Source organism: Acinonyx jubatus, chromosome D4 (genome assembly GCF_027475565.1).
Source record: "Acinonyx jubatus isolate Ajub_Pintada_27869175 chromosome D4, VMU_Ajub_asm_v1.0, whole genome shotgun sequence".
Classification (NCBI taxonomy): domain Eukaryota; kingdom Metazoa; phylum Chordata; class Mammalia; order Carnivora; family Felidae; genus Acinonyx; species Acinonyx jubatus.
The window spans coordinates 43449658-43476619 of record NC_069391.1 but is presented as its reverse complement, the minus strand read 5'-3'; the positions used below and the strand labels follow the sequence as shown (position 1 = coordinate 43476619).

Genomic DNA, 26962 nt, shown 5'->3' with positions numbered 1-26962 from the left:
TTCTCTGAACAGCCCAGAGGAGAGGACCTGGGAACCTAGGAGGACATGCTGTCAGGGACAGCTTAGTCATTTGGACTTGCAAGCTGTTACAATTGGAGGGAAGTTAGTCACATCCAGTATAAACCCTTTATTTTACAGTTGAGGAAACTGAGGCCTACAGATGGGAAATGACTAGTCCAAGGCCTCACAGGAAGAACAGAGCTGGGAGTAGAGCTCAGAATCCCCCACTGCCAGCCTGGTTCCTTGCAAAACCAAACTCAAAGCCATTTCATAAGATGAGAGAATGTCTTTTGGGAGGAATCCCTTGGGACCAAAATCAGAGACTGAAGGGAAAGACTAAGGAAATGAATATATTAACATTTAATGAAAGCCTTCGATGAATAGGCATCATGCCAGCCTCATTTAATCCTCTCTAAAATCCCCAGGTTGGAGATATTAGTGCTGTTGTAACAGCTGTTGAAACTGACAATCAAAGAGATGAAGTAAACATGCGGTGGAGTAAGTACCTGAACCCAGGTCTGCTTGAAAACTGCCTGTGCAGGGTGCATGGGTGGCTCCGTTGATTAGGCTTCTGGCTCTTGATTTTGGCTCAGGTCGTGATGTCACAGTTTGTGGGTTCGAGCTTCACATCGGGCTCTGAGTTGACAGCGTGGGGCCTGCTTAGAATTCTCTCTCTCTCTCTCTCTCTCTCTCTCTCTCTTTCTGTGCCCCTCCCCTGCTGTCTCTGTCAAAATAAATAAACCTAAAAAAAAAAAAAGCCTGCACTTTACTGCCCCAGCTGGAAACATCCATTGGTCACTGATGTGGTAAAACCTGGGAGAGAAATGTGGCAAAGCCAGCAGCGTCTCTGTTTTCCTATGGTGAGCAGTGAAAGCAGGAGCGGACGGCTCTTTCCTAGGGCATGAAGGCAGGGTGAACAAAAACAATGACACCCGGTTCTGAAGTCATAGTTTGTGTTATGGAGAAACTATCTTCTGGATAAATTTAGGATCTCTGATCTCATTTTAGATATGGTTACTCCAAAAGCTCTTTTTCTTTTGGCCTATGTATTCTCTCTGCTCTTAGGAATGCTCTTTTGATCCCAAATCAAATCCCTTACATTTGGTTTTGACACCAGTTATTTTTAAGGTTTTGTATATAATTTGCTTCTGAAACACTGTTGGCCAAGACCCATGAAATCCGTTTCATTACCAAATCCTTCTAGGCCAAGTTCTTTAAGAAATGAGATCACCTTCAGATGAATTGTTAGCAAAAATTAAAGCTATAGCCAGTAGCATGGATATGTTTGGGCTCTTGGCCAAGAAATAAACCATGTGTGTGAAAGAAAACAGGCTAACAATTCTGGACTCTGGTCTCCGTGGCTGCATTTCACATTGACCTCACCGGTAATTATCCAAATTAATTGCCTTTCGGGTTGTGTTCTCTCATCACGGAAACCTTCCTTTCCCAATTCAACCCATGTGGGTTAAAATGAGAAAACAAAAGCAAAAATTCCGCCCCACACCCAGAAGCCCCTTCTGTCAGGGATCCCAGGTGGACCCGGGAGAGCTGTTGGAGGCTGAGAAGGGCTGGTGATCATCGCATACCACACATAGGTGGAGGGCTGTTATTCTGTTTCCCGCCTAAGAGAGGATACCCCTATTGTTTCTGAAAACGCTGACCAGGACCCACACTTCCAACAAAAATTCCTCTATCCCCACAACAGCAGCAAAAGCAGCAGCAGAAGCAACAGCAACAGAGAAGTGTTTTGATGAATTGCAAGATGGATAGGGCTTTCAGTGCCCCCAGCCCTGCTGATACCAAACGCCTTTAAGATACAGCCTTTCCCATCCTAATCTACAAAGGAAACAGGAAAAAGGAACTTAAAACTCCCTGTGCTCAGACAGAAATGAGACTGTTACAGCCTGCTTCTGTGCTGTTCCTTCTTGCCTCTGACTTGTAAACAGGACCCAGTAGAACATGCGAATGGAAAGTCACAAACCTCTTGGTGTCTGAAAGGATCCTTGGGACCTCATGCACATCTGCGGAAACTGGATGGAGAGATTTGGGGAAGCATGGACTCTTTAGCTGGCTTAGTTCTCTATGGAGTCAGCTTGCTCCTTTCTGGTAAGGTTTGGCTTTGTTGCCTTTTTTTAATTTAATTTTTTAGGTTTTTTTCTTTTTTCTTTCTTTCTTTAACAGTTAATGATACTGGGCTTTCTCACCAGTATTTAGTTCTGGTTAACAAAGGGCAGCTGTGTTATAGGCACTGTTTCTCTAGGACTTTCCATTTAATAGATGTGAGGATTAAAATGCAATGTCTTTGTGGCTTGGAACTGAGTTTTTCGAGAGTTTCCCTTCTGCTTATTTGCCCCCTATGTTGCCACAGACCCTATGAGAACTGATCAGGTCACTTTATTTGTGGAGAATCACTTACTATGGCACATTATTTTACTCTTCCTCATTTGGGATTGTTACCTTATTAAAAAAAAACAAACAAACCCAGTTTTACCTGCTTCAAAAAAATCTTGCATAATTTTTAAAAAATGAAATTCATGCAGACAATTATGGGGACCCACTTAAGGCAATGTACAGATTGTCATTTTTAAAGGAGACCAAAGATGCTTTTCTATAAAGATGTCATATCCACATCCTATTACAAATTTTTAAAAAATATTTATTTATTTTTTTGAGAGAGAGAGAGCATTCACGAGAGCATGCACTAGTAGGGGAGGGACAGAGGAGAGGGAGTCACAGAATCCGAATCAGGCTCCAGGCTCTGAGCTGTCAGTACAGAGCCCTATGTGGGCGCAAACCCTTGAACTACGAGATCATGACCTGAGGCAAAGTCAGATGCTTAACTGACTGAGCCACCCAGGGGCCCTAGCCACATCCTATTTTAGTTAAGCAATCAAATTCTAGGCTTTTTGGGTTTTTATTAGACCTTGGGTCATGGCTATATAATTATTTTCTGTTTCTTTAAAAAAAATACTTGGCATGTAGTAATTTATAAAGTCTTTATTGGCCCAGTGAAATGAAAGTTGGGGCACTTATCCAGATTACCGGGCACAGGAGAAGATCAAAGCCTGTTGGAGGGCTAAGGAATGGTTGGCTTGCATGTCTTTAGATCTGGTGTGTGTGTTGCCCAGATTCTCCACACAGTGGCATGCCTCTGATGCTTACCCACCCTGAGGGACGCTGTCTGAAAGTGGTATCCAAACATGAAGTACAAATCACAACTCTAATCGCCTTAGGTTTCTCCCTTTTAGTTTGAAAACATTCTAATTATTGTAATGAAGATAGAAATGATACTGGAAATGGAACTGGGCAAACGTACTGAATTGAATGTTGCAGACTATATTATATTATTAGAAGATCTGAACATACACATAAGTTTGTGCTACATTATTTTCATACTTTTCTATATGTTTGGAAATTATTAAATATTCAAAAAATTAATCCAACAAGAGAAAAGAATTGCATGTAACTCGTTTATAGCATTTCAGATCACTTTCAACACCCCGTTATAGTGAGGATTTAATCATATTTTGAGACTAAGAACGTGTAATGTCAGTTGCTGAGATGCTTTCACTATTTATGTAGAAATTATATTAACATAGAAGTGTTAATTTCTCCTGTTATATGCACCTTTAAATGAAAGAATTATCATGATTCCATTTTTGTTTGGCTTTTTTTCTGTGTGACATACTTATGAGTAACATGAAATCTGGAATTAATTCTACACCAGGGATTCTAGTAACGCAAAGCTCAGGGTCTATCATTGGTCTGAGCTATTTTATAAGTTAAATCACCTATGTGTACACACATGCCAACACACACAGTTTTAATTCACTTTTTGCCCCTCAAAGTGACTGTGTCATGGCACTTTGTAGTCTAGGCTTAGAAGAGCTGTCATAAAATCAGACCAAAAAATTATGTGGTTGAAACAGTTGCTCCCTGTCTAGACCTTAGTTCCCTGGAAACATAGCCCTGACTTCAACAGGGAGAGGCCCAAGGAGAGGGATTTCATCCTCCTATTGAAAAGGAAAGGTGACACTAGCAAGGTTGGTTTCTGGGGTAGGTCTGTTGTATTGGAATCCTAAGTTCCCTTCCCAATATAACTCTCCATGGACATTAACACACAAGGCTTGGTAATTGTGACAAGAATCCAGCATGATTATATCTACAAGCATAGGAGCCCATTCTTTGCACCAAACTCCCCTGGTAGACCATAGTAATAGAACAAGGGACTTATGGTTTATGGTTTTTTCTCTCTATTCCAATGGGTTGTTTCTGATTTTTTTTTTTTTGTAACAAATAAGACTGAAAAAATATGTCACATTTGCCTCAGTGAAGGTGGCTTTGGGTGGCAGATATCCGTAAGAGGTTTGGAAGAGGTATATAATTTTCAGAAGACTTCCCCAACCTACCTAGATTCTGGTACATTCCCCTCCCTATTGAGAATCATGGCCAATTTCAGCTTACAAACAAGTTATAATAAACATACTAGCTTTTCCCCACTCTCCCGTCCTCACCAAACTAGGCTGTTCTCTCTAAAGAGTTGTGTATATAGCAATACAAAATACAACAAATTACTCTTTCTGCTTTATCATAGTATGTCCTATACGATCAACGCCGACCCACTGGGAAGTCTCTAGTAGTATGCCTTCATATCTCTTTGTTGTTTCATTTGACATTTTAAGTAACAACCTGGGTTCAGAGATAGTGGATATCTTATCTGGAATGACAGTGGAAATTCGGTTATAAGGTCAGGGAAGTGGTCCCAGAGGGAACCTTCTCATTAGGGCTGGTCTTGGAAGGCTATATCAAGTCTGAGTAATCAAGGGTGGAGGTCTAGTAGCTGGGACCAGAGACACACCTGGGAATTATTCGCACAGGGAGGAGTTTTGTGTTCTTCACAGATGCTCCCTCCTAAGCATTGTCTCTGTTGGAAATGTCAGCATTTCCCTTTCAGCTCTATGCTGGGAGAGCTTCCTGCAAGAGCTCCAACTCTTCTAAGACATCCCTCCAGGAGGGAAGAACTCTTCCAAGGCCATTTCAGAGGACTATGCTATGTCCTCTGGGAGATTCATATGGGTGGGCTCCAAATTTTTTGACGTTGTCTATTTGACTACTCCTAAAAAGATAGGTATGTAATTGTGTAACCTGCTTATTCCCTGTAGATGGCTTATCGGTCAGAGCATAGAACCTGGATTCAAATGATTTCTCTAGGCTGGATGAGTGGACCAAATCCAAGAGACAGCCCTTTAAAATAGACGAATGTGAAGTCATGAGTTTGGTTTCAATAAATGGATGTATGTATGTTCAGTGTGAGAGAGACTTGGTTTGTTGAGTTTTCTTTTTTTTTAATTAAAAAAAATTTTTAAGTTAATTATTTTGAGACAGAGAAAGTGAGTGGGGGAGGGGCAGAGAGAGAGAGAGAGAGAGAGAGAGAGGCAGGCAGAGAGAGAATTCCAAGCAGGCTCTGCCCTGTCAGCACGGAGTCTGGCGTGGGGCTCAGACTCAAGTACCTTGATATCATGACTTAAGCTGATACCGAGTCAGATGCTTAACCAGCTGAGCCACCTAAGCGCCCCTGTTTATTCAAATTCCTAGTGAATAACACGTTTTGGTGATACACAAAATTCATAGATGCCAACATGTGCTCTGCTTGCTGAAAAGGTAATTTATAAGCTGCAACAGTTCACTTTAGTAGATATATAAGGTCCAAATTAGAAATGGTAATCACTGTACTGCTCAAAGAATACCCATTAAACACTGAAGACATTGAGAAATTTGGCAGTAAACATAGTGGACAAGCAGGAAGGTACGTGCTTTAGAAACCATTTTATATGGGACTATTTAGCCAGGGAAAAGAGACCAAGATCAGCATTTTTAAGGGTTTCCATGTACAAGACCCCATAGATAGTGTATTTTGCCACATCTAGGATAGAGGGGTGAAGAGAGTTAGGCTTTATTGATGGAAACCTTCTAAAAATTGGATCACCATCCCCATGAAGAGTGAACTCCCACACTGGAGAGTGTTCAGGCATAGGTTGGGTGATATCTATCAGGAACATCAGAAGGATGTGGAGTCTGATGGTTACTATACTTGTCTTTCACATCTCTTCCATTTTACTATTTCTCTGTGAGTTCAGAAAAGCCACCAACACCTTTGAAACCAAACAGTGTGTTTCCCGAATTTCAACTCAATCCACATGACTTGTGAGAGAAAAAAGTGTACCTGCACATGTGCTATCATGGCTCTTCCAAAGACACTCCTTTATGGGACTGAGGTGGATCTAATCAAGAAGGCAGGAGAAAGAGTTAAGAGTATGAATTGTGAAGCCACAGACCTGGGCTTAAGCTCAAATTGGATGACAGTGGGAAAGTTACTTGATTTCTCAAAGACACCATTTTCTCATCTCTTATGGATGAGAATACGTATTTCCCAGAGTAGTTATGAGGATCAAGTGTGATAATGCAAGAAGAGAGCTTAGCCAGTAAGAGCTTTCTAAATAAATGAAGCTAGTGTAATAAAAAAGGGGAGTATTTCTCTGAGGACCTCTGTGCTAGTTCCAGACTGGTTTAATCTTTTCTAGCATGTAGGGGAGTCACTGCTCATGTAAGCAGTCTCTTTCTGAAATAACTCAACATAGGGTCACCTGGGTGGCTCAGTCGGTTAAGTGCCGACTTCAGCTCAGGTCATGATCTCACAATTCTTGAGTTTGAGCCCCATGTTGGGCTCTGTGTTGACAGCTCAGAGCCTGGAGCCTGCTTGGGATTCTGCGTCTCTCTCTCTGCCCCTTTCCTACTTGCTCTCTGTCTCTCTTTCTCTCTGTCTCTCTCAAAAATGAGTAAACATTAAAAAGTTTCTTTTTTAAAATAACTTAATTCTCAAATTTTATGCTTGTCTCTCCCCACTTGGGCTACTATCCCAGTGCTTCCCTTCACCTACCCCTTCATCCCTGCTCTTGGCCCTTCTCCTTCCATCAGGCCCATATTTACAGTCTACACATTTTTTCCCTCATGGCTCTTGTTCATGCTGTTCCATCCATTTGGGAATGACACCCTCCATGCCTTCTCTGCAAACAAAATTGAACTCAACTTGCCTGGGTCAGCTCTTCCTCATGATCTCCTTCCCTTAATTCTGAGTTCCCTTCTCATAGAGGCTGTGTCTTGAGCTTTGGGCACATAGATTTAGCTCCATTATCCTTTAACATCTTTAACAACAGATAATACTTCTTTTTTATTCTCTATAGTGTGTTGCATTTAATGTTCACACATTTAATGTGTGTGAAACATAAAAATACACTCATGAAAGTGGCTTTAACTAGGACTTTACCTTATACAAGGTATTGTTTGATTGTTGAATATTACCCAAAAGGTATGTATACTTTTTTCAATAGACATTTGAATTGTTGGCTGCCTTTTGTTTATTCATTTTTTCATTCGTTTACTCAGCTATCATTTCAGTCAATGAAGACCTATTGAGGATTTACTCACAAAGCCAAGTCCTGTACTGGATTCCAGGAATGCAAAAAAGGATGAGTCATTTTTCCCCCTTGCTAAATTCACAGTTTAGAAGGAAAGAAGAATATAGGCACATGAATTATATGATGATGTGATAAATATTATCGTAGGGATATATATAAAATCTAGCTTTTCAAGAGCTATAAAAACTGTTTTTGGCTCCAATAATAAAAAATGAAACTTTAAAATCTAAGTTATGCATAAATGTCTAAAAACATAGAATATCAACTTCATTAGTTGCTAAATTTAGTATAAATAAACTTAATAATATTTTAAATGAATCTGTAGCTTAGATGTTCCTCACTTTGCAAGAACTCCCTAAATAGTTGTGACTATTGCTAATTATTGCCACTTGTAGTTAGGAATTGCTCATTATCAAATGATTTGAAAAGTAAGAAGATAAAAAAGAAAAGAAAGAACTTCCCATTAGAGCAGGGGGTCTGAAATAGCAGGTAAAGGTCAAGAAAGTTGAGTAAGGCTGGAATGTAGGGTGGAAATGGAGAATTAAGTTTGGGGTCAGATCAGGAAGGGCCTTGTAGGGCATTTTAAGTAACTTGTACCTCATTCTGTACATGTTGAAATTTAGTATGGTGTTTGTTCTATCATAGTTGATGTCTATCTTGGAAAAATTACTGTGATAATAGTATGGAAGATGGGTTGACCTGGCAGAGCCTGTAGGCCTGAACTAGTGTGGCTTTTCAACACTCCAGGAAGAAAGGCCTGGATGGACAGGGGGGTTGAGAGTATTGAGGAGATGAAACTGTAAGGGTTGGTGATTGATTGCATTTGGGAGATTGAGAGAAATGGGGGAGAATAAGTATAGTTCCACTGTTCTGGTTTGGGTAGTGGTGGTGCCATTCACTGTGCTGGGAAACATGGCGGGAGGAACTGGTTGGAGATGGGCTGAGATGGAGCAAATAATGATTTTGTATGTGTTTATTTTGAAGTTCCATGTAAAGGGAAAATATTTAGCAAAATTTGGGTCTCTGAGTGTGAAGCTCAGATGAAGGAGACTGGGCAAGGGCTTGAGACAAACACCCTTGATTCATGGGAAGTGAAGCCATGGGCATGGACGTATATGAAGGTAAAGTGAAGGGACAAAAAGGAGAAAGTAGCCAAGTGGGGGCAGCAATCAGGGAATTGGTAGGAAAAGCAAATCCAATTAGATTTCTTTCCTGGAATTTTAGAGAATTGGTGTTGTGGTAGCTAAGGAAGAAGAAAGTTTTAAAAAGAGGAGAGGAAGGGCGACTAGGTGGCTCAGTCAGTTAAGCACCTGATTTCAGCTCAGGTCATGATCTCATGGTTTGGGGGTTCAAGCCCCACTTCAAGTGAGCCCTGCTTCTCTCTCTCGCTCTCTTTTTCTACCCCTTGCTCACTTGCGCCCTCTCTCTCAAAAACAAGAGGGGCGCCTGGGTGGCTCAGTCGGTTAAGCGTCCGACTTCGGCTCATGTCACAATCTCACAGTCCGTGAGTTCGAGCCCCGCGTCGGGCTCTGTGCTGACAGCTCAGAGCCTGGAGCCTTCTTCGGATTCTGTGTCTCCCCCTCTCTCTGAACCTCCCCCATTCATGCTCTGTCTCTCTCTGTCTCAAAAATAAATAAAAACATTAAAAAAAAAAAGAGAGAGAGAGAGAGATAATAAAACAGTTGCTGTTAAAAAAATAAAAAGAGGAGAGAAGGATTGGGGCAGCAGACTGACAGCTTCTGGGTTTGGCGTGGTGGCACCAGGTTACAGGTGTGTGGTTTTACAGGGAGCCAGCCGCACTCCTAACAGTGTGGACCAGGACTGGAAGGGATGTCAGAGGATCATTTGGCATCACTCCCAGCCTTCGGGAAAGGGAATGTCTAAAGTTGCCTCCCTTATTTCTGGAATTTCAAACTGATAACCCAATTCCCACCGGTCTGGCCAGACTATTCCTTAACTCACAGCACACGTGCGGAATGTTTTTTAGATTGAGCCATGCCTGCTTTCCTCTGCACCCCGCCCCCCACTCTTCTTGTCCCTTCGGGAATCGGACCGTCCTTCTCTTCATGTTCGTTTCCCCCGGCTGCAGGGGCAGGTGTGGGGATGTGGGTCTGCCAGATGGAAAGAGCCCTGACTCTTTTCAATACATCCGTTGATGGGAGGGAGCGCATTCCGTCTGCCTGGTTGGTTCCCTGTCTAACATGGTATGGATGTGACAGGGAGCCTGTCAGGCAGCCAGATGAGGAACATTGTGGGCGGCTGCTGTTCACTTTCTGCTTGCCACAGCCCTTGCTCGGGGCTTGACCAGTGAGGTGTATGTGGTGGTCACACCCATCTCAGCAGATCTGTCAGCTTTCCCGCTTTTGTTAGAGGGTGATATCATGCTTCCTGGGGGGAGTGCTGGAAGACAATGCTCGGCCACTTTTCTCCAGATACAATAGGCGGAGTCAGGAAGGCAGTATTGACATTGCTGGGGCTGGGGAGGCACTCACTGCTCTGCGGCCCTCAGATGGTGAACCAGCTTAACCTTGGCACACAGGGCCTGGGTTGTGCAAGGCGTCTGGCTGCAGAGCCAAAGGGGACTCCGCCCTGGGGACAGGGCTGCTTTAGACATCTGGGAATCTGGGATGGGCTTCAAATTCTGATCCCTGTGTCAAAAACAACCACAAAACAATAATAGTACCAGATAACAAAAATGACTACCGTAGCTTGAATGTTTCTATGTGCCAAGTGTTTCATATGATTTTTAATAACTCATGACAACTGTGCACAATAGATATTATTCGTTTTTTTTAAATAGATGGTGGAACTGAGGCTCCAAAAGTGACTTGCCCAAGGTTAAAACGTAGTAGACATCCATTAGTTTGGAATGCCTAGCATCCCTATGTGTTAAGAGCTGCTATGATTTCCCTCCATGTGACCCTGATGGGACTGCCAGTGACGGCAGAGTGTGCCATTCATCTGACCACAACCATTGGTTCAGATGGAGGATGCATGACCCAACAGGGCCAGGTAGACTCTGGCTTGGGGAATTGATGAGAAAACATTTTCTCTCTTTGGTGAGGACACTGGGCACCCAGAGCTACCAGCTGCCCTGGGCACTTGAAGGAAGCTAGTCTTTGGAAGGAGAGAATGAGGACAGTAGCACAGAGAACCTGGAACCATGACAGGCTCTCCATATTATCAGAGCGCTGAGTGCAGTGGTTTTTAGAAATCCACTCCTGTACCTTCCAAGTATGGGATCCAGTTACGTTTATTTGCTTCCACAATTTTGAGTTGGTTTCTGTCTTTTGAAAGTGAATCGTCCTGAGTGATGCCATGGTTTCAGTAGGAAGTGATAGAGGCAAGAGTTAAACTGAGAATGAGCTGAAGCCCAGTTATGAGTTCTTTTAAACTCTTCACTGTGTGGTCTTCTAACTAGTGTTTCATGGTCACCGCAGGCTGGTTCCTGGAAAAGGAGGCTGATGACAGTACTTAGTCGTGTGGTTCTAGGAAAGATTTTAAAAGAAACATTACTTCAAAGTACTTAGTACACTGTTGGTACATGACAAGCACTCAAAAAAATCAAACGCTGTTAATTGTTTGCTTATCAACAAAGCTGGAGACTCTTAGGTTGCTTTATGCTGGTCTTTGCAAGGCACATCTTCACCCTTGAGGGCAGGCAACCCGTATTCTATGCCAGATGGAGGTCTCTGCTTCACTTGGTGAAACTCAGCATTAGTACCCTTCGTAGCTTGGCCTTGTCTCAGTGAAAGGAGTGGTTTCTTGATTTTTTTTTTTTTTTTTTTTTTTTGCTAAATATCTGGAGTGTCAGGTAGGAGAATTCTTTCCAGTGGATCTCCTAGGCAGCAAGACACTTCTTCCTGCTTTTGTCCTGCCAGCTCCCGATTCCTTCTTTTCTCTCGTCTTGACTGAACAGAGGCTCTAGGATGATTTGTCATTTATAGGTCCCCACTGCACTGATCCCAAGCCTAATTCCTAGTTCTTGACAATTTGCTGTGGAATTGTTAGTTCCAAGTGGAGGTTGCCTCGTTTTTGACTGAGCTCATTATGGGATTTTTGGACCCATCCTGGAGCGAGAGAGAGAGAGAATGTGTGTGTGGCAGCAGGTCTCCTCCCGTTCCACCACCATCTCTGCCCCAGTTACTCCTGTTCTTACTCTGAATTCCTCTTTATGTCCAGTACCTCTCACATCCGGAAAGCACTTTCTAATCCGTGGGGGTTGATGCAAACACCCACCTGCATTACTACTCATTGCTACCGCTTCAGAACCAAAGGGCACGGTGTCGTAGCCGTTGGTTGTGGTCGGCACTGTTTCAGAAACCAGTCTTTAGCTGCTTCGCAAGGCTCTTGCGATCCTCAGTCCCTCATGTCACATTGGAGGGGTATGTCAGCCATACCAGGCTCTGCGGTTTCTAAACATACACTCTTGAAGCCTCCATGTGCCTTTGTGTATGTTGTGTCTTCTGCCCGGAATGCTCTCTTCCCATCCCCTTTTTCATGTGACTTATTCATGCTTCAAGGTTTATCTCAGGTTCCAGCTCTTCCGAGTAGTCTTCCTTAAACTTCTTCCGTGGGTTTGGGCCCTGCCTTCACCTGGGCTTCCACTAAAAACGTGGCCTGAAGTAAAGGCATATGCGTAGGTAGATTATTCGGGAAGTGATCTTGGGAGCAGGAGTGAGGGACTAGGGAAGTAGAACAGTACTAGGAAGTGTTATATGCTGGTCACTGCTATGGATGCCTGGTACCCCAGATATCCTGAGGAGCCTTATACAATGAGACTCAGAACTGTTTACCCACAAAGAAAAAGGAGAGGCATTCATCCATTGCTATCCTCCTCCTCTGTTCAGGGTTATGTAGATAAATGAAACTAGTGGGTTACTGCTGGTATCTTGTACTGTTGTGTCGGAGAAAGTCCCAGGAAAGGAAAAGACATGTGCTTGCCTGGACACTGGGTGAGCTACTTTGACACCTGCCTAAAGTGGCTGCTGCAGGTGGAGTGGGGTGGATTTGCATTGGTGCCCAAGAAGTGTCACATACGGGCACCCCTATGTTTGCCTCTGTCCTCATACTTAGAACAGTAGATGACAATGAACAGTTTGTTTGTTGGTGTCACCCACTAGTGAGCTGTGGTTGGCATTTCAATATTCCCAGCACCAGACGTAGTATTGTGGCTGGCAGAGAAAGGCTTTATTTATTTGTGTGTTTATTTTTGAGAGAGCACAAGTTGGGGAGGGGCAGAGAGAGGGGAACAGAGGATCCAAAGTGGGCTTTGTGCTGACAGCAGCAAGCTCAGTGTGGGACTTCGACTCATGAACTGTGATGTCATGACATAAGCCGAAGTCAGATGTTCAACTGACTGAGCCACCCAGGTGCCCCAAGAAATGCTTTAATAAATGGGTTTGCGTTGGATTAAATGTTCCAACCTAGTGCTTCCCTATGTGTGCTCCATATATTACTGCTGGCCTGAAAAAGATGATTGTATGTGCTTCCTGGAGGCATATTTTAAATTGTCTATTTTTGTATCTAAGTGTAAATATATGTGTGTATATATCTATCATATCAATCAGGTGATTTAATGAATATTCTTAATATGAGGCTTAGAAAAAAATGAGCTAAAGAGAATGGTTAATAGAATAATTGTACAAGCAGCATGTAGATTCAGCAAAGATCATGCCTGTGGTACATAAATTAATGCACTTTGGGAGATACTGCTCTAACTGAATTAGTGAGCTAATCCTCTTTAGAACTCTGTGTCCAAAAAGAAAATAGAAAAGTAATTTGGCATGTAATGAATACTATCCCAGTGAGATGAACCGAGTGAAAGAGTCTTCCACTGATCAGCCTGTGTCAAAGGATTATCTAGGACTCTAATCTTGCTTTTGCCAGTAAACCTGGAAAATGGGCATTTGTTGTTAAATCATAGACAAGATCTAATTTACCCCTTGGACATAACTGGGGCATCCCTCAAAATAGGCCCACAAGTCAGCCAGCAGACCAGCAGGCATAGTGAGCCAGTAGAAGAACGGGTAAGTCCGTTATACTCACTCATTCAAGCTAACATTTACGGAGCCCTTTCTGTGTCCTGGGAATCTGCTAGGCATTGCAGTTAGAAAGATGACTAAGAGAGGCACGTGACGTCAACTGGCTTGTGTATGCTCGGTGAGAAGTTCTGCTTTATGGGAGGCAGATGTTGGGAGCATGGAAAATGGAGGGAGTAATCCTGGAAGAGAACAGGGGTCTCATCATGAGGGTGACATCTGAGATGGATGGATAGGATTACACTTTGTGGAAAATCAGGAGTGGAAGTGAGAAGTAGAGCATTCCAGGCAGAGGAAAAAGCATGAAAATGGGGAATATGTTGTGTGGCAGTTTTATGTGGCTATGCTCCAGGGCCCACTGAAGGAGGTAGCAGGGGATAGAGCCAGGAAGATGAGTTGGGAAGACGGTAATTTGGTTTGAGTTAGGCTGAGTGGGCAGGGACAGACCAGAGACCCTTCCTGGAGTCATTAGGATGTAGAGTGAAGCTGTGTGAGGGAATGAGATTGTCCAAGAAGAGGACAGCAGACTGGTTCTGGGAACACCTGTATCAACGGGGTAAGTGGGTAGAGGAAAAGGAAACTGGAGGCATTCAATGAGAGAAGCCAAGGGAGGAGGGAGTTTTAGCTGCGTCAAAAAGTGCAGAGGCAGGAGTAGGGTGAAGGGAGGGACTAGAGAATGTGGCACTTAGGTGCTGTGTGTTGCAAAGCATTCTTGGTGAATGGCGCTGGGCTGGGGTTGAGGAGTAAGTGGGAGGTGTGGAAGTGGGGTTGGTAAGCATAAATTCCTTTCTGGGAGATGTCCCTTATTCTGGAAGATTCCTTTTACCACGTGCCTTTCTGTAAACTTGATGCGGCATGATCTGGTAGGAGGAGGTGTGAGGTCCTCTCTGCTAACACTGGCAGAGGATACACAGAGGTCTGGAGATAGGGAAAGAACTCTTACATGACAGATACTCTCTCTTGCCCCTGGATGTGGTCCCCAATTACCCGAATTAGGGAATTATTTTAGTTTCAAGAACATGGTAACAGAGGTAGAAGTCTTTATGGCAGGCCACACGCTAACTGTTACATAGAGTAATAGGATAGTGGAACTGTCAAAGTCTTAGAAGATTATCTGGTCCAGTATTTCTGAAGACGAACTCCTCAGAGAATCGTAGAATCCTTTATTTTTTGTCTTTTGAGTATCGTATGGAGCTAATGTTTGTTACCTTAAGAAATACCGGTTTGATTCAACTTTCTCATTATACAGATGCCAGCACTGTGGTTCAGTACTTTGTTTAAACTCACTCAGTGCATTAGAGGCTAAGTTTCTTCACTTCAGTGGAGAATGTGGAAGGCAATCTATAAATTCGGGCAGAATCCATGTACCGTCAAATTGCCTATTCTGTTTAGGTTTGAGCCTCCAGATCATTCACTTATAAATTCCTTTCCTTCTCTTTTAAGTGCTTAATGGATACAGCTGCAAGGCCCCTGGCAGTGCTGGCTTGCTTTGTGCCTCCCAGCCCCCTTCCCCCTGTGTATCTCACACCCAGATTCAGCAGGGCTTTTCACACAAATAGTCTGCCAAGAGGTGTGGAACTGGAGCCAGAAACACACAACAGCTGCAGAAGGGTCAGCCACATGTAGAGGCCTGGGGTAATCTGCAGGCCTGGACACAGCCCTGACCACTGATGACTCCGGAGTCCATAAGCCATCAGCAAAGTGAGTAATACACTCATTCTGCCAGCTGCTTCTGGAATCAAACAAAAACTAGTGCTGTTGCCAGCCAGCAGGGAAAGAATCACCTTTGATTGCATCACTGTCTTCCCATTAAGGCTGGGGAGAGCCTGTGGTTCAGACTGACTTCTGTTAGAGAACCTCTCTTCCTCTCCTAGAGATCACTCTCTGATGGAACTCATGGTTTATCACCCCTGCCAAGCCCACATTTTCACCTTCCCCAGGTGGTTATGAGCACAGGCTCTGGGGCCAGATGGATCTTGGTTGGAGCCCTACCCAGGGTGAAAATGGTGTGACATTGAACAATTTATTTCACCTTTCTGTAGAATGGGGATCGTGTCACTCACACTGCAGAGTGGTAAGGATTCCATGATATAAGTTGGTCAAATGCCTGGCAAGTGCAGGCTCATAAAAAAAAAGCTCCATAAATATTAACTGTCATTATTATTTCTTATGTTTCCCTATGTTCCTAAGAGCACCCTGTTGCTAAGAACCCGTATAAATGTTATTCTATTCCATTCCATCCCATTTCAACATCTCCTTCCTTCCCAGCCTATTCTATTCTATGAATATTTCTTGACCTTCTACTCTGTGCCCCACCCTGGGTCAGCAGATGTAAAGATGAATAAAATAAAGTCCGTGCTGCTAAGGAGGTTGCTGTTGGGGTGTGAGTTGCCCGCGGACATTCAGTACATTCTCATCATTCCTAATAGTTCCGTTCTATAAATCATGGACACAGCGTTAGATCCCTGCAAGTCGCAACTTTTTTTGTCAACAAATCGATACCTACCTAGTTTTGTGTGTGTTTCCATTTAAAGGAAAATCATTTAATGCATAGGACTGACTCATTAGCATGGGACTCGTGGTCAACAGCATGAAATGCAGCCCAAAAGGAGCTTATCTAACACGTGTTTTCTCCTGAGGTACATCGTAGCTTTCTCATGCTTAAGAACACTAAACAGCACTTCAACACTATGCCTGGGAGCTATCTTATTCTTTTTATCTTTTGGATTTGTCTTAAAAAAATTTTTTTTTAATGTGAGTATAGTTGACACACCGTGTAACATTAGTTTTAGGCGTACAATGTAGTGATTTGACATGTTGATACATTATGTTCACCACAAGTGTAGCAACCACCTGTCCTGTTATATTACTGTAACAATTGCCTGTATTCCTTATGATGTGCCTTTTAGTTGTTTGGAGGCAATTTAAATGGTGAAACTGCCAACTAAAAGCACAAAAATGTGAAAAAATAGCACTACCTATACTGTGGAGAGGATACTGGTTTACAGTTGGGAACATGTGCATCTGAGGACTCGGGGTTTTTCCTGCTCTACTGTGCGTTCTAATGGCTGGGAAGGCATCATGAGTGCTGATTTTGAGGCAATAAATAAATTGTAGGCAAATTCAAGTATACAGAATCAACCAATAATGAGGATAGACCGTTGATACAAATGACTCTACTCGGGCGGTAATGAGGTTTCCACAGATGTACAGGCAGGCACAGGAAAGAGAGAAGTGAGTTCATTCTGGGACACTCAGCTCCACTGATGGAAATCAGGCTTTCCGACCGAGCAGACAGTGGACATGGATGCCTGAAGAGATGACGGTATGGCTGCCAGATTGGGGCTCAGGGTGGAGGGGGTTCTGCCTCCAGTGCCGTACCACGTGGCCTAGATTTGACTGGATGCCCTTAAGCAGACTTCTTCTCACCCACGTTCATGTCAAAGTGAGACCCAGCCCTCTGAGACACCAAACACATGAGAAAGGACCCACCTCTGTAGTGTTGGTGAATAATAGAGTTCCCAGTAGGTTGAAGGGGAGGATGATTTGTGTTGCACAGTGTGCAAAATGAAGTTCCCAAGTAGACATCTCTCTGTTTCTCTGGCAAAGTTCATCTCCAGTTCCCAGCTTCCTGATTTCTGCACCTCCCTCCCTTCCACCTGTCCTGTTCCAGGCTATTGCACTTCACCCCTGCGTGCACATAGCACTCAGCACACCAAAGGTCAGCTCCCTCTCCTGGCTCCCTCTCCTGTGGACTCTTTGCAGGAGGCCTGTATTACTGGGATGGCTTTGGGGAGTTTTTACTCCATGCTTCACTCCCCACTTATCCAAATATTCACTCAGTAAACTATTTTTTCCATATTTTGGAATAGGCAAGAAAGAAGTACAAGGTCCCGGATGAGTTACCACTCCCTCGTGCTGCCAGTTTTTCCCAACAGAATATTTTGTCATCTTGGACACATGATCCGTGGTTTCTACAGTTAATTTGTTTTTATTATTTTTTATTTTAGAGAGAGGAAGCAAGTAAGGGAGGGGGGCAGTAGGAGAGAGAGAGATTGAAAATCTTGAGCATGCTCCACATTTAGTGTAGAGCCCAACACGGGGCTCGATCCCAAGACCCTGGGATCATGACCTGAGCCAAAACCAAGAGTCAGACACTTAACCGATTGAGCCACCCAGGTGCCCCAGTTTCTACAGTTTTTAAAGAGCCTAGTCCAGGCCCTAGCCACACTAGATATTTGATAAGTGAATAGATTTCCATTAAACAGATGATTTGGGGAAAGGAGACACTTTTGTAACGTTTTCTTCCACAAAACTGATTGGTACTTTTAATTACTGTAATTTCCTTACGTATTTCGCGGCAAGGTTTTATAACCCTCATCACAAGTGCTAAACACTTCTTTCTAATAATTTTCATCAAAATTGCCAATGATCCTATTTTTGAAACTTAAAACAATTGTGAATTTTATCTTAAAGAATAAGCAGAAGGAGCTGCTGAGAAAATTCTGGGGAGAAAAAGGTAATTCTTGGCAGTCGCTCTATTATCTTTTTATTATTATTTTATTTTATTTTTTATTTTTTTATTATTATTTTAAATGTTTATTTTAGAGAGAGCGAGCAAGCAAGCATGTGAGAGAGGAGGGACAGAGAGAGAGAGAGAGAGAGAGAGAATTGCAAACAGGTTCCATGCTCAGTACTGAGCCTGACATGGGGCTCTATCCCACGACCATGAGATCATGACCTGAGCCGAAATCAAGAATTGGATGCTCAACCGACTGAGCCACCCAGGTGCCCAGATAATGGCTCTGATAGCTCTCAAGGCAGCGTATAATACTCTAGTAACAGTGGAGTACCCTATAAGAGTATGGGGACACAGATTAACAGACTTAGAAAAGTCGGAACCAGACATGAGTTTACATAAAATTTTATTATCTATAAAGGATATAAATCAGTGGAGAAAAGAATAACAGTTATGGGAAAATTAGTTTTCTGTTTTGAAAAAAGAACTGTTTAAAAAATCCATCTGTTACCACACACTGAAGTAAATGCCAAAGGGATTAAAGAGTAAATGTAAAAAATCAAGCCACCAAAAAAACATGGAAGCGAATATTTATTGATTTTTCATAGGGAGAAAGACTTCTTAGGCTTAAAAACAGTGAAAGAAACCACAAAAATAAAATTCAGTATATATAGCTACATAAATATTTAAACTGTTAATTTAATAAGCAAAATAAAAAGGCAAAGGAAAAATGAGAAAAATACTTGCAACAAATATGGCATATAAGAGACTAAAGTATTTTCATAAAAGATGCTCATTTGAAGCTGATAGAAAAAGGAAAACAACAGAAAAAGAAGAAGAAATAATTCACAGAGGAGGAAATACAAATGGCTAATAGTCTTGTGAAAAAATTCACCCTCTGAATTAAAATCAAATCAAAATAAGAGACTATTTTTCTATATCAAACTGGCAAAGATTAAAAAGCAAGTGAGAATATTCAATAATACACATGAGATAAGTGTGTATGAAAATACACTGCACCTTTTTATTTTTAAAAATTTTTTTAAGTTTATTTATTTATTTTGAGAGAGACAGAGACAGTGTGAGTGGAGGAGGGGGCGTAGACAGGATCCCAAGCAGGCTCCACGCTGCCCTTGCAGAGCCTGATGCAGGGCTTGAACTCACGAAACTGGGAGATCATGACCAGAGCCAAAGTCAAGAGTCAGATGCTTAACTGACTGAGCCACCCAAGTGCCCCAACACTGTAGCTTTTTACATAGAAATTTAGCACTGTAAAGCAAAATGTTACCATAAGACTTTAAATGTAACAAGATTAAGTAAAAATTCAGGATATGAAACTGTTCTGTCTTAACCTAAGAAAAAAAAGTATGTATGTTGGTTTCTGCAGTTTCTCTTTGTATACCCTGGGCAAAAAACAAAGAATATACATCAAAATGTTAGCGAGAGTAAAAGCGTTTCTTTCTAATCATTTTGTCTTACTGTGTTTGGATAGGTGTTGCAAGACAGAGATTTCATAATAAGACATATCTTTTAAAAATGTATATGCTGACTGTTCTAAAAAGAACATCAAATATAATACTTTCATAGTTGTAGAGATACTTTGTGATGATCAGTTTCATGCTTAAATTGCTATTTCCTAAAAGATAAAAATAAATATAAAAGGACCCACATTTATCAGTACTGCCATCTATTCTGCATATAATGTTTATGACTATCAAGATATTTATTAATATGGTGTAATTACAGAAAAAAAAGAGATTCTAGGAACACTCTCTTCCTTGGATATTTTTATTGGGACATTCAGATGACCTATTGAAATAAGACCAGGAGAGATGCTGAGAAATGTTTCTCTCACAGGATTCAGTTGATTTTTGATGTTTGGGAATGAAACTACTATGCAAATTGGAACTCTGGGTAGTTACTTCAAAATACAGCATTTGTATACTTTAGCTTCCTTAAAATGTGTATTTTTCTACAGAAATAATTAGATTACAAAAACGATGACAAAAAGGGCCCCTGGGTGGCTCAGTCGGTTGAGCATCCCACCTTTTATTTCTGCTTGGATCATGATCCCAGGGTTGTGGGATGGAGCCCCACATCAGGTTCCATGCTGAGCATACAGCCAGCTTAGAATTCTCTCTCTCTGTGTCTCTCTCTCTTTCCCTCTGCTCCTTTGCCCAGCTCATGCACGCTATCTCTCTAAAATAATAAAAATAAATTTTAAAGATGGCAAAAATAGGGGGGCCTGGGTGGTTCAGTTGGTTAAGCATCCAACTTTGCTCAGGTCATGATCCCATGGTTCATGGGTTTGAGCCCCACATAGGGCTCTGTGCTGTCAGCTCAGAGCCTGGAGCCTGCTTTGGATTCTGTGTCTCCCCCTCTCTGCCCCTCCCCTGCTCACAGTCTGTCTCTCTCTGTCTCTTTCAAAAATAAACAAACATTAAAATTTTTTTTTAAAAAGTTAAAAAAAGACAAAAATAATACATGTTCCTGTTGAAAAATTTGGACATGCAGAGAAACATTTTAATACAAAAATTAGTTATATACTCTTTTAATGTGTAAGTATATTAAATACATTTTAATACATGAGTAACATAAAATAATAAATAAAATATATAAATTATACAGAGAGAGCTCAAGAGAGAAAGAAAGATTAAGAGACAGATTGGGAAGCAGAGAAATAGCTAGGTTTGATTGTTTGGCTTTAAACATCTGTTAACTATTGTCTTGAAGCATAAACCCAGTTGTACAGGCTCCCTTTTAGGATGGGAACTGCAAGAGGGGAAAAAAACGGTCTCAACCACAGGATCATTGACCATAAACCAGAAGGGCCATAGGAAGTGAAGTCACAGCACTAAGCCAGGTCTTCTGATGCTGCCATATAATAATCAAGTAAGACCTGAAACAAATCCTTTCCTCTTTTCCCTGGACCTCCTCTCATCACTTAGAACTTAACCCTGAGGGATGAAGTGAAGATTCAGGGAAGTGTGCTGGATGAGAGTAAATACCAGAAATGGGGTGAGAATGTCATATATGCATTATTTGTTAATTGAAAAAAGGTGTTATTAATGAAGAAGAGAGTCTTGGCTTGTTTTCGGGTGATGAAACAGTTGAGAATGCCCAAGAACCCCTGGTGTCAAAGGGCATCTTTCACAATGCCGTGTCCTTCTGGCTCTGTGTCTTTTGCCCTCCATCTCACCATCTTCCTTGTAAACCTTAGGAGCCACAGTCAGCGGAGTTTGAGAAAGGTGAGGACGACAGCCCACCAGCGCCCTCTGCAGTCTTGCACCATGGCCTCCTTTGTGATTACAGTGGCCGTGTGACACGTCCAAACCTGAAAGCCAGAGTCCTCAGTTTACTGCTGCCCTTTAGTATTTGTATCCGTACTAATTACCTGAACGTGTTTGATCTGTCTACAAATCTCCCATTAGACTGTAAGCCAGTGGCTCTCATATTTGCTTCATGGAGCTCTGGGGTTCCAAAGGGACACCTGTGTGGCTTGCACAGCGGGTGAAGGTGAGGCCTGGGCTTGCTGGTCTTGGGCCCCATGCCCCTACTTTACCAACTTCAATCAGGGTAACCTTAATTTGGTTAACATATTACCTTCTATAAAATATTCCACTTGGTAGAAGGATGCCTTTGCTTCAACAAAAGCTCAGCGAGGAATTGCTGACATAGTTATAAGATACGCTCTGGCAAAGACAGCCCTGAGTTGGGTGTGATAGACGTGTATCCCGTATGAGGAATTATTGGCTAAGCCAATACTGGTTAGAAGTACAGGTTTTGAAACTGAAATATGAAAGCTGAACTGTTTCTTCCATTTACTGTAGACCAGAAACCAGGTAATCACACCTGTATATAAAGGCTGATAAAGTGTTGATTGAAGGTTTGAAAGACTCTGTTTTTTTTTAATATATATATATATATATATATTTTTTTCTTAATGTTTATTTTTGAGAGAGAGAGAGACAGAACACGAGTCGGGGAGGGGCAGAGAGAGAGGGAGACACAGAATCTGAAGCAGGCTCCAGGCTCTGACCTGTCGGCACAGAGCCTGACATGGGGCTTGAACCCACAAACCACGAGATCATGACCTGAGCTGAGGTCAGACGCCGAACCAACTGAGCCATCCAGGTGCCTTGAGGGGATATGTTTTAAGTCATGAGGTTGATAATGCTGACTTTTTTGTCAGTGCTATGGGAAGGATTGTTCACAAAAAAGCAGAGTTTGAGGTGAATGAACTGTTACTATATTGATACTAATATTTTGTATACTTGATTTAGAAGTGAACATCATCTCATTTATTCTGTGAGATTTACTGCCAACAAACCTGAAATTGCATAGGTCCTTGGGGGAATCTATTGCATATGTGCAAGTATTTCCTTCTAAGTTGACATTTGAGTGTTGATTCCTTTCAGACATTAAAAATTTGAAATTAGCCGCATAGACCTCAGTAATCAAGTTTTAATTTCAAGCACACACACTAGAGCAAAAATTTTGGCTTCTTTTGAATACATTTTACATTATACAGTCTAAGAACTAAAGTCCGTTTGATCTAGTTTCTAACTCCTTTAGAAACCAAACTTAGGAGTATCAAAAATTCTATTTGAAACCTAGGTCTTGGGGCACCTGGGTGGCTCAGTCAGTTGGGCAACCGACTTTGGCTCAGGTCATGATCTCATGGTTCTTCTAGAGCCCCACATCAGGCTCTGTGCTGACAGCTCAAAGCCTGGAGCCTGCTTCGGTTCTGTGGGTCTCTCTCTCTCTCTCTCTCTGCCTCTCCCCACCACCCCTCTCAAAAATAAATAAACATTAAAAAAATTAAAAGAAACCTAGGTCTTTGATTAGTCATATTTTAAAATTCTGATTTTAAAATCTAGGACTAAAGTCCAGGGGTTGTGGACTTTAGTTCCTAGAGCACATGGTAAATCTTGTTTTCCAGTGGTGACCTTAGACTATAAATAATGTATGTCATCCTTAATACAGAGTCAGACTTTGTCATTAAAGAAACCGCAGATTAAAACTGCATGCCCCTACCGGAAGTTAAGTCCTTTACTACATGGGAAAAAGAGAAACAAGGGTGTGAGGTAAGTTTTGTCGTAGTGCAGCATTATCGTGCTGGGTGGTGTTCAATATCTGACTCTGTGGACCCTCTTTTCTCTGGATGTAGGATAAAAAACTACCACAAACTGTAGCTTTTGCCTCGGATTGGTCCTGCAGGGAGGATCACCCTCGGGGGAGGGGGTCAGGTTGTGCCTATTTTGCAGGGAGAAGTCTCTCTTCTCTTCACTGGTCTCACCCCTTTAGGGAATCCTAAGTCCTCACCATTATCATCATCATCATTAGCAGCAGCAGCAACGTCACTGTTTATTGACCATTGCTATTGGTGCACATTCTTAACACATCTTTCATAGAATTTACAAAAGATTTTTTCATATGATGAAACGCTAAAAGGTCAGTATCATCACCTCCACTTTACGGAGGACCAAGCAGAGGCATAGAAGGCTGAGTTATCTGTGTATAGTCCTGGGTTACATTAGTAATATGTGGCAGATCTGGGATTCAAACCCAGGATGGCTTGATTCCCTTTGCTTCGAACCGCATAGTGCTTGGCTCTGCTGTTCAGCAAGCAAGGCTAACCTGCCTGACCTTTCACTGTGATGTGATCTGTGTTTGATGCAGGGCACCTGGAGACTGAAATAGTTTAGACACAGCACCACCGTGAGAGCCATGACTAAATCCAAGGCTTAGGATGCACAGCACAAGCCATTTCCCTCCCTTCCAATGAACTCATTTAAACGTGTTTATCTTTTTATGCTCTATGTACAGTACTACTATCCAGAGATAGCCACTGTTCACATTTTCCAGATAAGACTGAATTTTATATCCCTCCCTGTGGAATTCACATGCCCTCTACCGGGTTTCCCCTGTGAATTCCCAGGGTGCATATGTTCTCATGGTTACCTCCCACATGGAACTGGGCCTCGGTTTTAATTTAATTTATGCACTCCTCCCTTGCTCTCTCCTGCTGCTACATTCTCTGTTCACCTTGGTGCCGGGCCAGATGTGCAGCTCAGCCTTTTATCTCAAAAATAAGAAAGGCAACAATTTTTCGACACACACAGAGCTACAGATAGATATAAACAAAGAGACACATAGACGGATAGTACGTTTCTGAGTATAATGCACTTGACCAATGAGTTCAAATAGAGATGTGGTAATGCAAACAGCTTCCCATGGAGTATCGGACATATCTGTTTCTTGAAGCCCTTCTGCACCTATCGTAGTGACTCTTTCCTTTTGTGACACCCATTGGGATTATCTTAAATTTATGAATTAATTTAGGAAGAGTTATCTTTCCACTTAAGAACCCTGTACATTTCTCCAAGTCTTGAAATCTTTTGTATCTTTTGGTAAAATTTCATAGATGTTTTCATAAAGGTCCAATGCATCTCATGTTGGAAATTTCATAGATATTGTCATAAAGGTCCAATGCATTTCATGTTGGGCAATTAAGTGATACATTATTAATACACTTGTGATCTACTATACCATTCTTGCCTGCTGGGAATCCAGAGAATATTTACAGAAGATGAATCATTTAATAAAGTGCTGAACTGATTTGCTAATATTTTATTTGGGATTTTTTTGCTTTTCCGTAAGTGAGATAAGGAGTAGTCTTCATTTTTCAGCTATTTATTTGAGGTTAGATAACAAGATTATTCTGCCTTAAAAGAATTGGTAGATTTCTATTTTAAAAAAAAAAAGTTTTTCAGGGCACCTGGGTGGCTCTGTTGGTTAAGCATCCAACTTCAACTCAGATTATGATCTCACCATTTGTGGGTTCGAGCCCCATGTTGGGCTCTGTGCTAACAGCTCAGAGCCTGTAACCTGCTTCAGATTCTGTGTCTCCCTCTGTCTCTGCCCCTTCCCCACTCATGCTCTCTCTCTATCTCAAAACTAAATAAACATTAAAAAAACAACAACAAAAAATGTTTTTCTATTACATAAACTCTCTAGCAAAATCAGTTGGCCCTGTGATTTTTTTTTTTTTTTTGAGAGAGAAAGAGAAAGACAGCATGAATGAGGGAAGGGTGGTGGGAGAGAGAGAGAGAGAGAGAGAGAGAGAGAGAGAGAGAGAATCTTAGGTGGGCTCCACACCCAGCATGGATCCTGACGTGGGGCTTGATCCCACAACGCTGGGATCATGACCTGAGTTGAAATCAAGAGTTGGATGGTTGCTTAACCAACTGAACCATTCAGGTGCCCCAGCCCTGTGAATTTTTGATGAGATCATTCAGGCTTTGTATTTTTTTAGCTTAACTTTAGGAATTTATATTTCCTAATAAAATCAATGAATATATTTTTTTCAAATTTATTAGTTGAGAATTATACATGGGATTTTCTTGTGATTTAAAGCATCTTTTCACAAGACCTATTTTACCTCTTGTTTTATTGCCAATTTTAGTTTCATAAATAGACTTCAGAGACTGGCTATTGTGAATTCTACCCACACCAAGAACTAGCTCTTGGAATTCTCATTTTTCTCTTTTTAAGTTTCTTAATATCTGTATTTAGCTTTATTTTTCTTTCTCCCTGCCTTTCTTGAGTCTTATTAGTTCTTTTTACAAAGGTTTCCTTAGGAGAATTCTCGATTTATTTATATTCAATAATAATAATAATAAGTCAAGTATTTAAAGCTATGTATTTGTCTGTGAAAGCAGTTTTGGACTCATTTGTGTGGTTTTGAAAGTAAGATTCTTATATTTTCTAGAAGTCTTGTCTTTTTAGTTCTCATCTTTTCTGAGAATTAGTAATTATTTAGGAGACTGCTTATGATTTTTAAGAGTTTGGTTGTCTTTCTTTGTTTAGTGATGGATTGTTAAACTTGATTTAATATGTTGTGTAAGGGATTATTGTGGTTTGGGAGTATTGCATGGGTTGTTTCTCTTTGACTTCACTGAATTGAGTGTGTGAGTGTGTGTGTGTGTGTGTGTGCATACATGCGTGCATGGATTACAACAGGGCTGCTATTCCACTGTTTTGTACTGGTTCATTTGTACTGATTGTGAAAAGAGTGAAATAATTCTGTGCCATCTGGTAAATAATTGCTGCTTGCTCCTCCTGAGTGCCCCCTGTCCTGCCACCTTGGCTGCCTAGATCCCTCTAGACTTTCCAACCACCCAGCAACTAGAGGATTAATATCTGGCCTATCAGAGCCATTCAGAACCTTTTCTGGCACTCAGATCAGCATGCATTTTAATCTGGCTGGCCCAGGTTGTTAAATATTTTGAGTATTTACCTCGGAGCCAAACCAAATTTAAATGAGGCAAATCCAACTATATATACTTGGTCTCAAAGTATATAAAGGTGCAGATAATTTCACCTGGGCTTTCCCTTGCACTGAGCTCGGTCCCTGTTCTAGGTTTCTCATGCTCCAGTTGTGACCAGTGTGTGTGGAGGTGCATTATTTTTGTGCTACCTGGTTCCCGAATACCAGCCAGCTCCTCCATCTGGTTCGCACTGAAGGCAGCGGTGATCTGATCCAGTGCTGGAGGAAAACCTGCATGTTACATTTGTGGACTAATGATGCACTTGCACATTCTCTTTTTGGGTTTTAAGTATTGTTAAGAGTAATTTTGACTGTATAGTTTTACCTTTTACACACTGATCTTTTGAAATGTGTTGCTCCATTGGGTATATACTCAATTTTGGTACGTATTCTTTGGATGATTGGGGAAAAAAAGAAGTTGAATCCTTTCATTTAAGGTATAGTTAGATATACCTGAAAATACATGTATGTGTTTATGTACACATGTATATATGTATATATAATTTATAATAATTATCAAATTGCATGTTTCATTTTCACCTACTTCATCAGTGAAAATTTGAGAGAGATGTGATGCTATCTGCCAAAACTATTC

The 26962-nt window shown here is 41.7% G+C and overlaps 1 protein-coding gene across 3 annotated transcripts in view; it reads left to right on the top strand.

The window, feature by feature from the left end:
* The first annotated feature begins 1581 nt into the window (after nucleotides 1-1581).
* TEK (TEK receptor tyrosine kinase) overlaps nucleotides 1582-26962 on the top strand; it is a 105190-nt gene continuing 79809 nt past the window's right edge. The window contains exon 1 of one of the 3 annotated variants that reach the window (XM_027039255.2): nucleotides 1582-2106. In XM_027039255.2, the coding sequence (XP_026895056.2) occupies nucleotides 2055-2106 (52 nt within the window). In that variant the 5' untranslated portion in view covers nucleotides 1582-2054. The remainder of the gene's footprint in view (nucleotides 2107-26962) is intronic. The other 2 variants (XM_027039253.2, XM_027039254.2) reach the window with 2 other exon arrangements.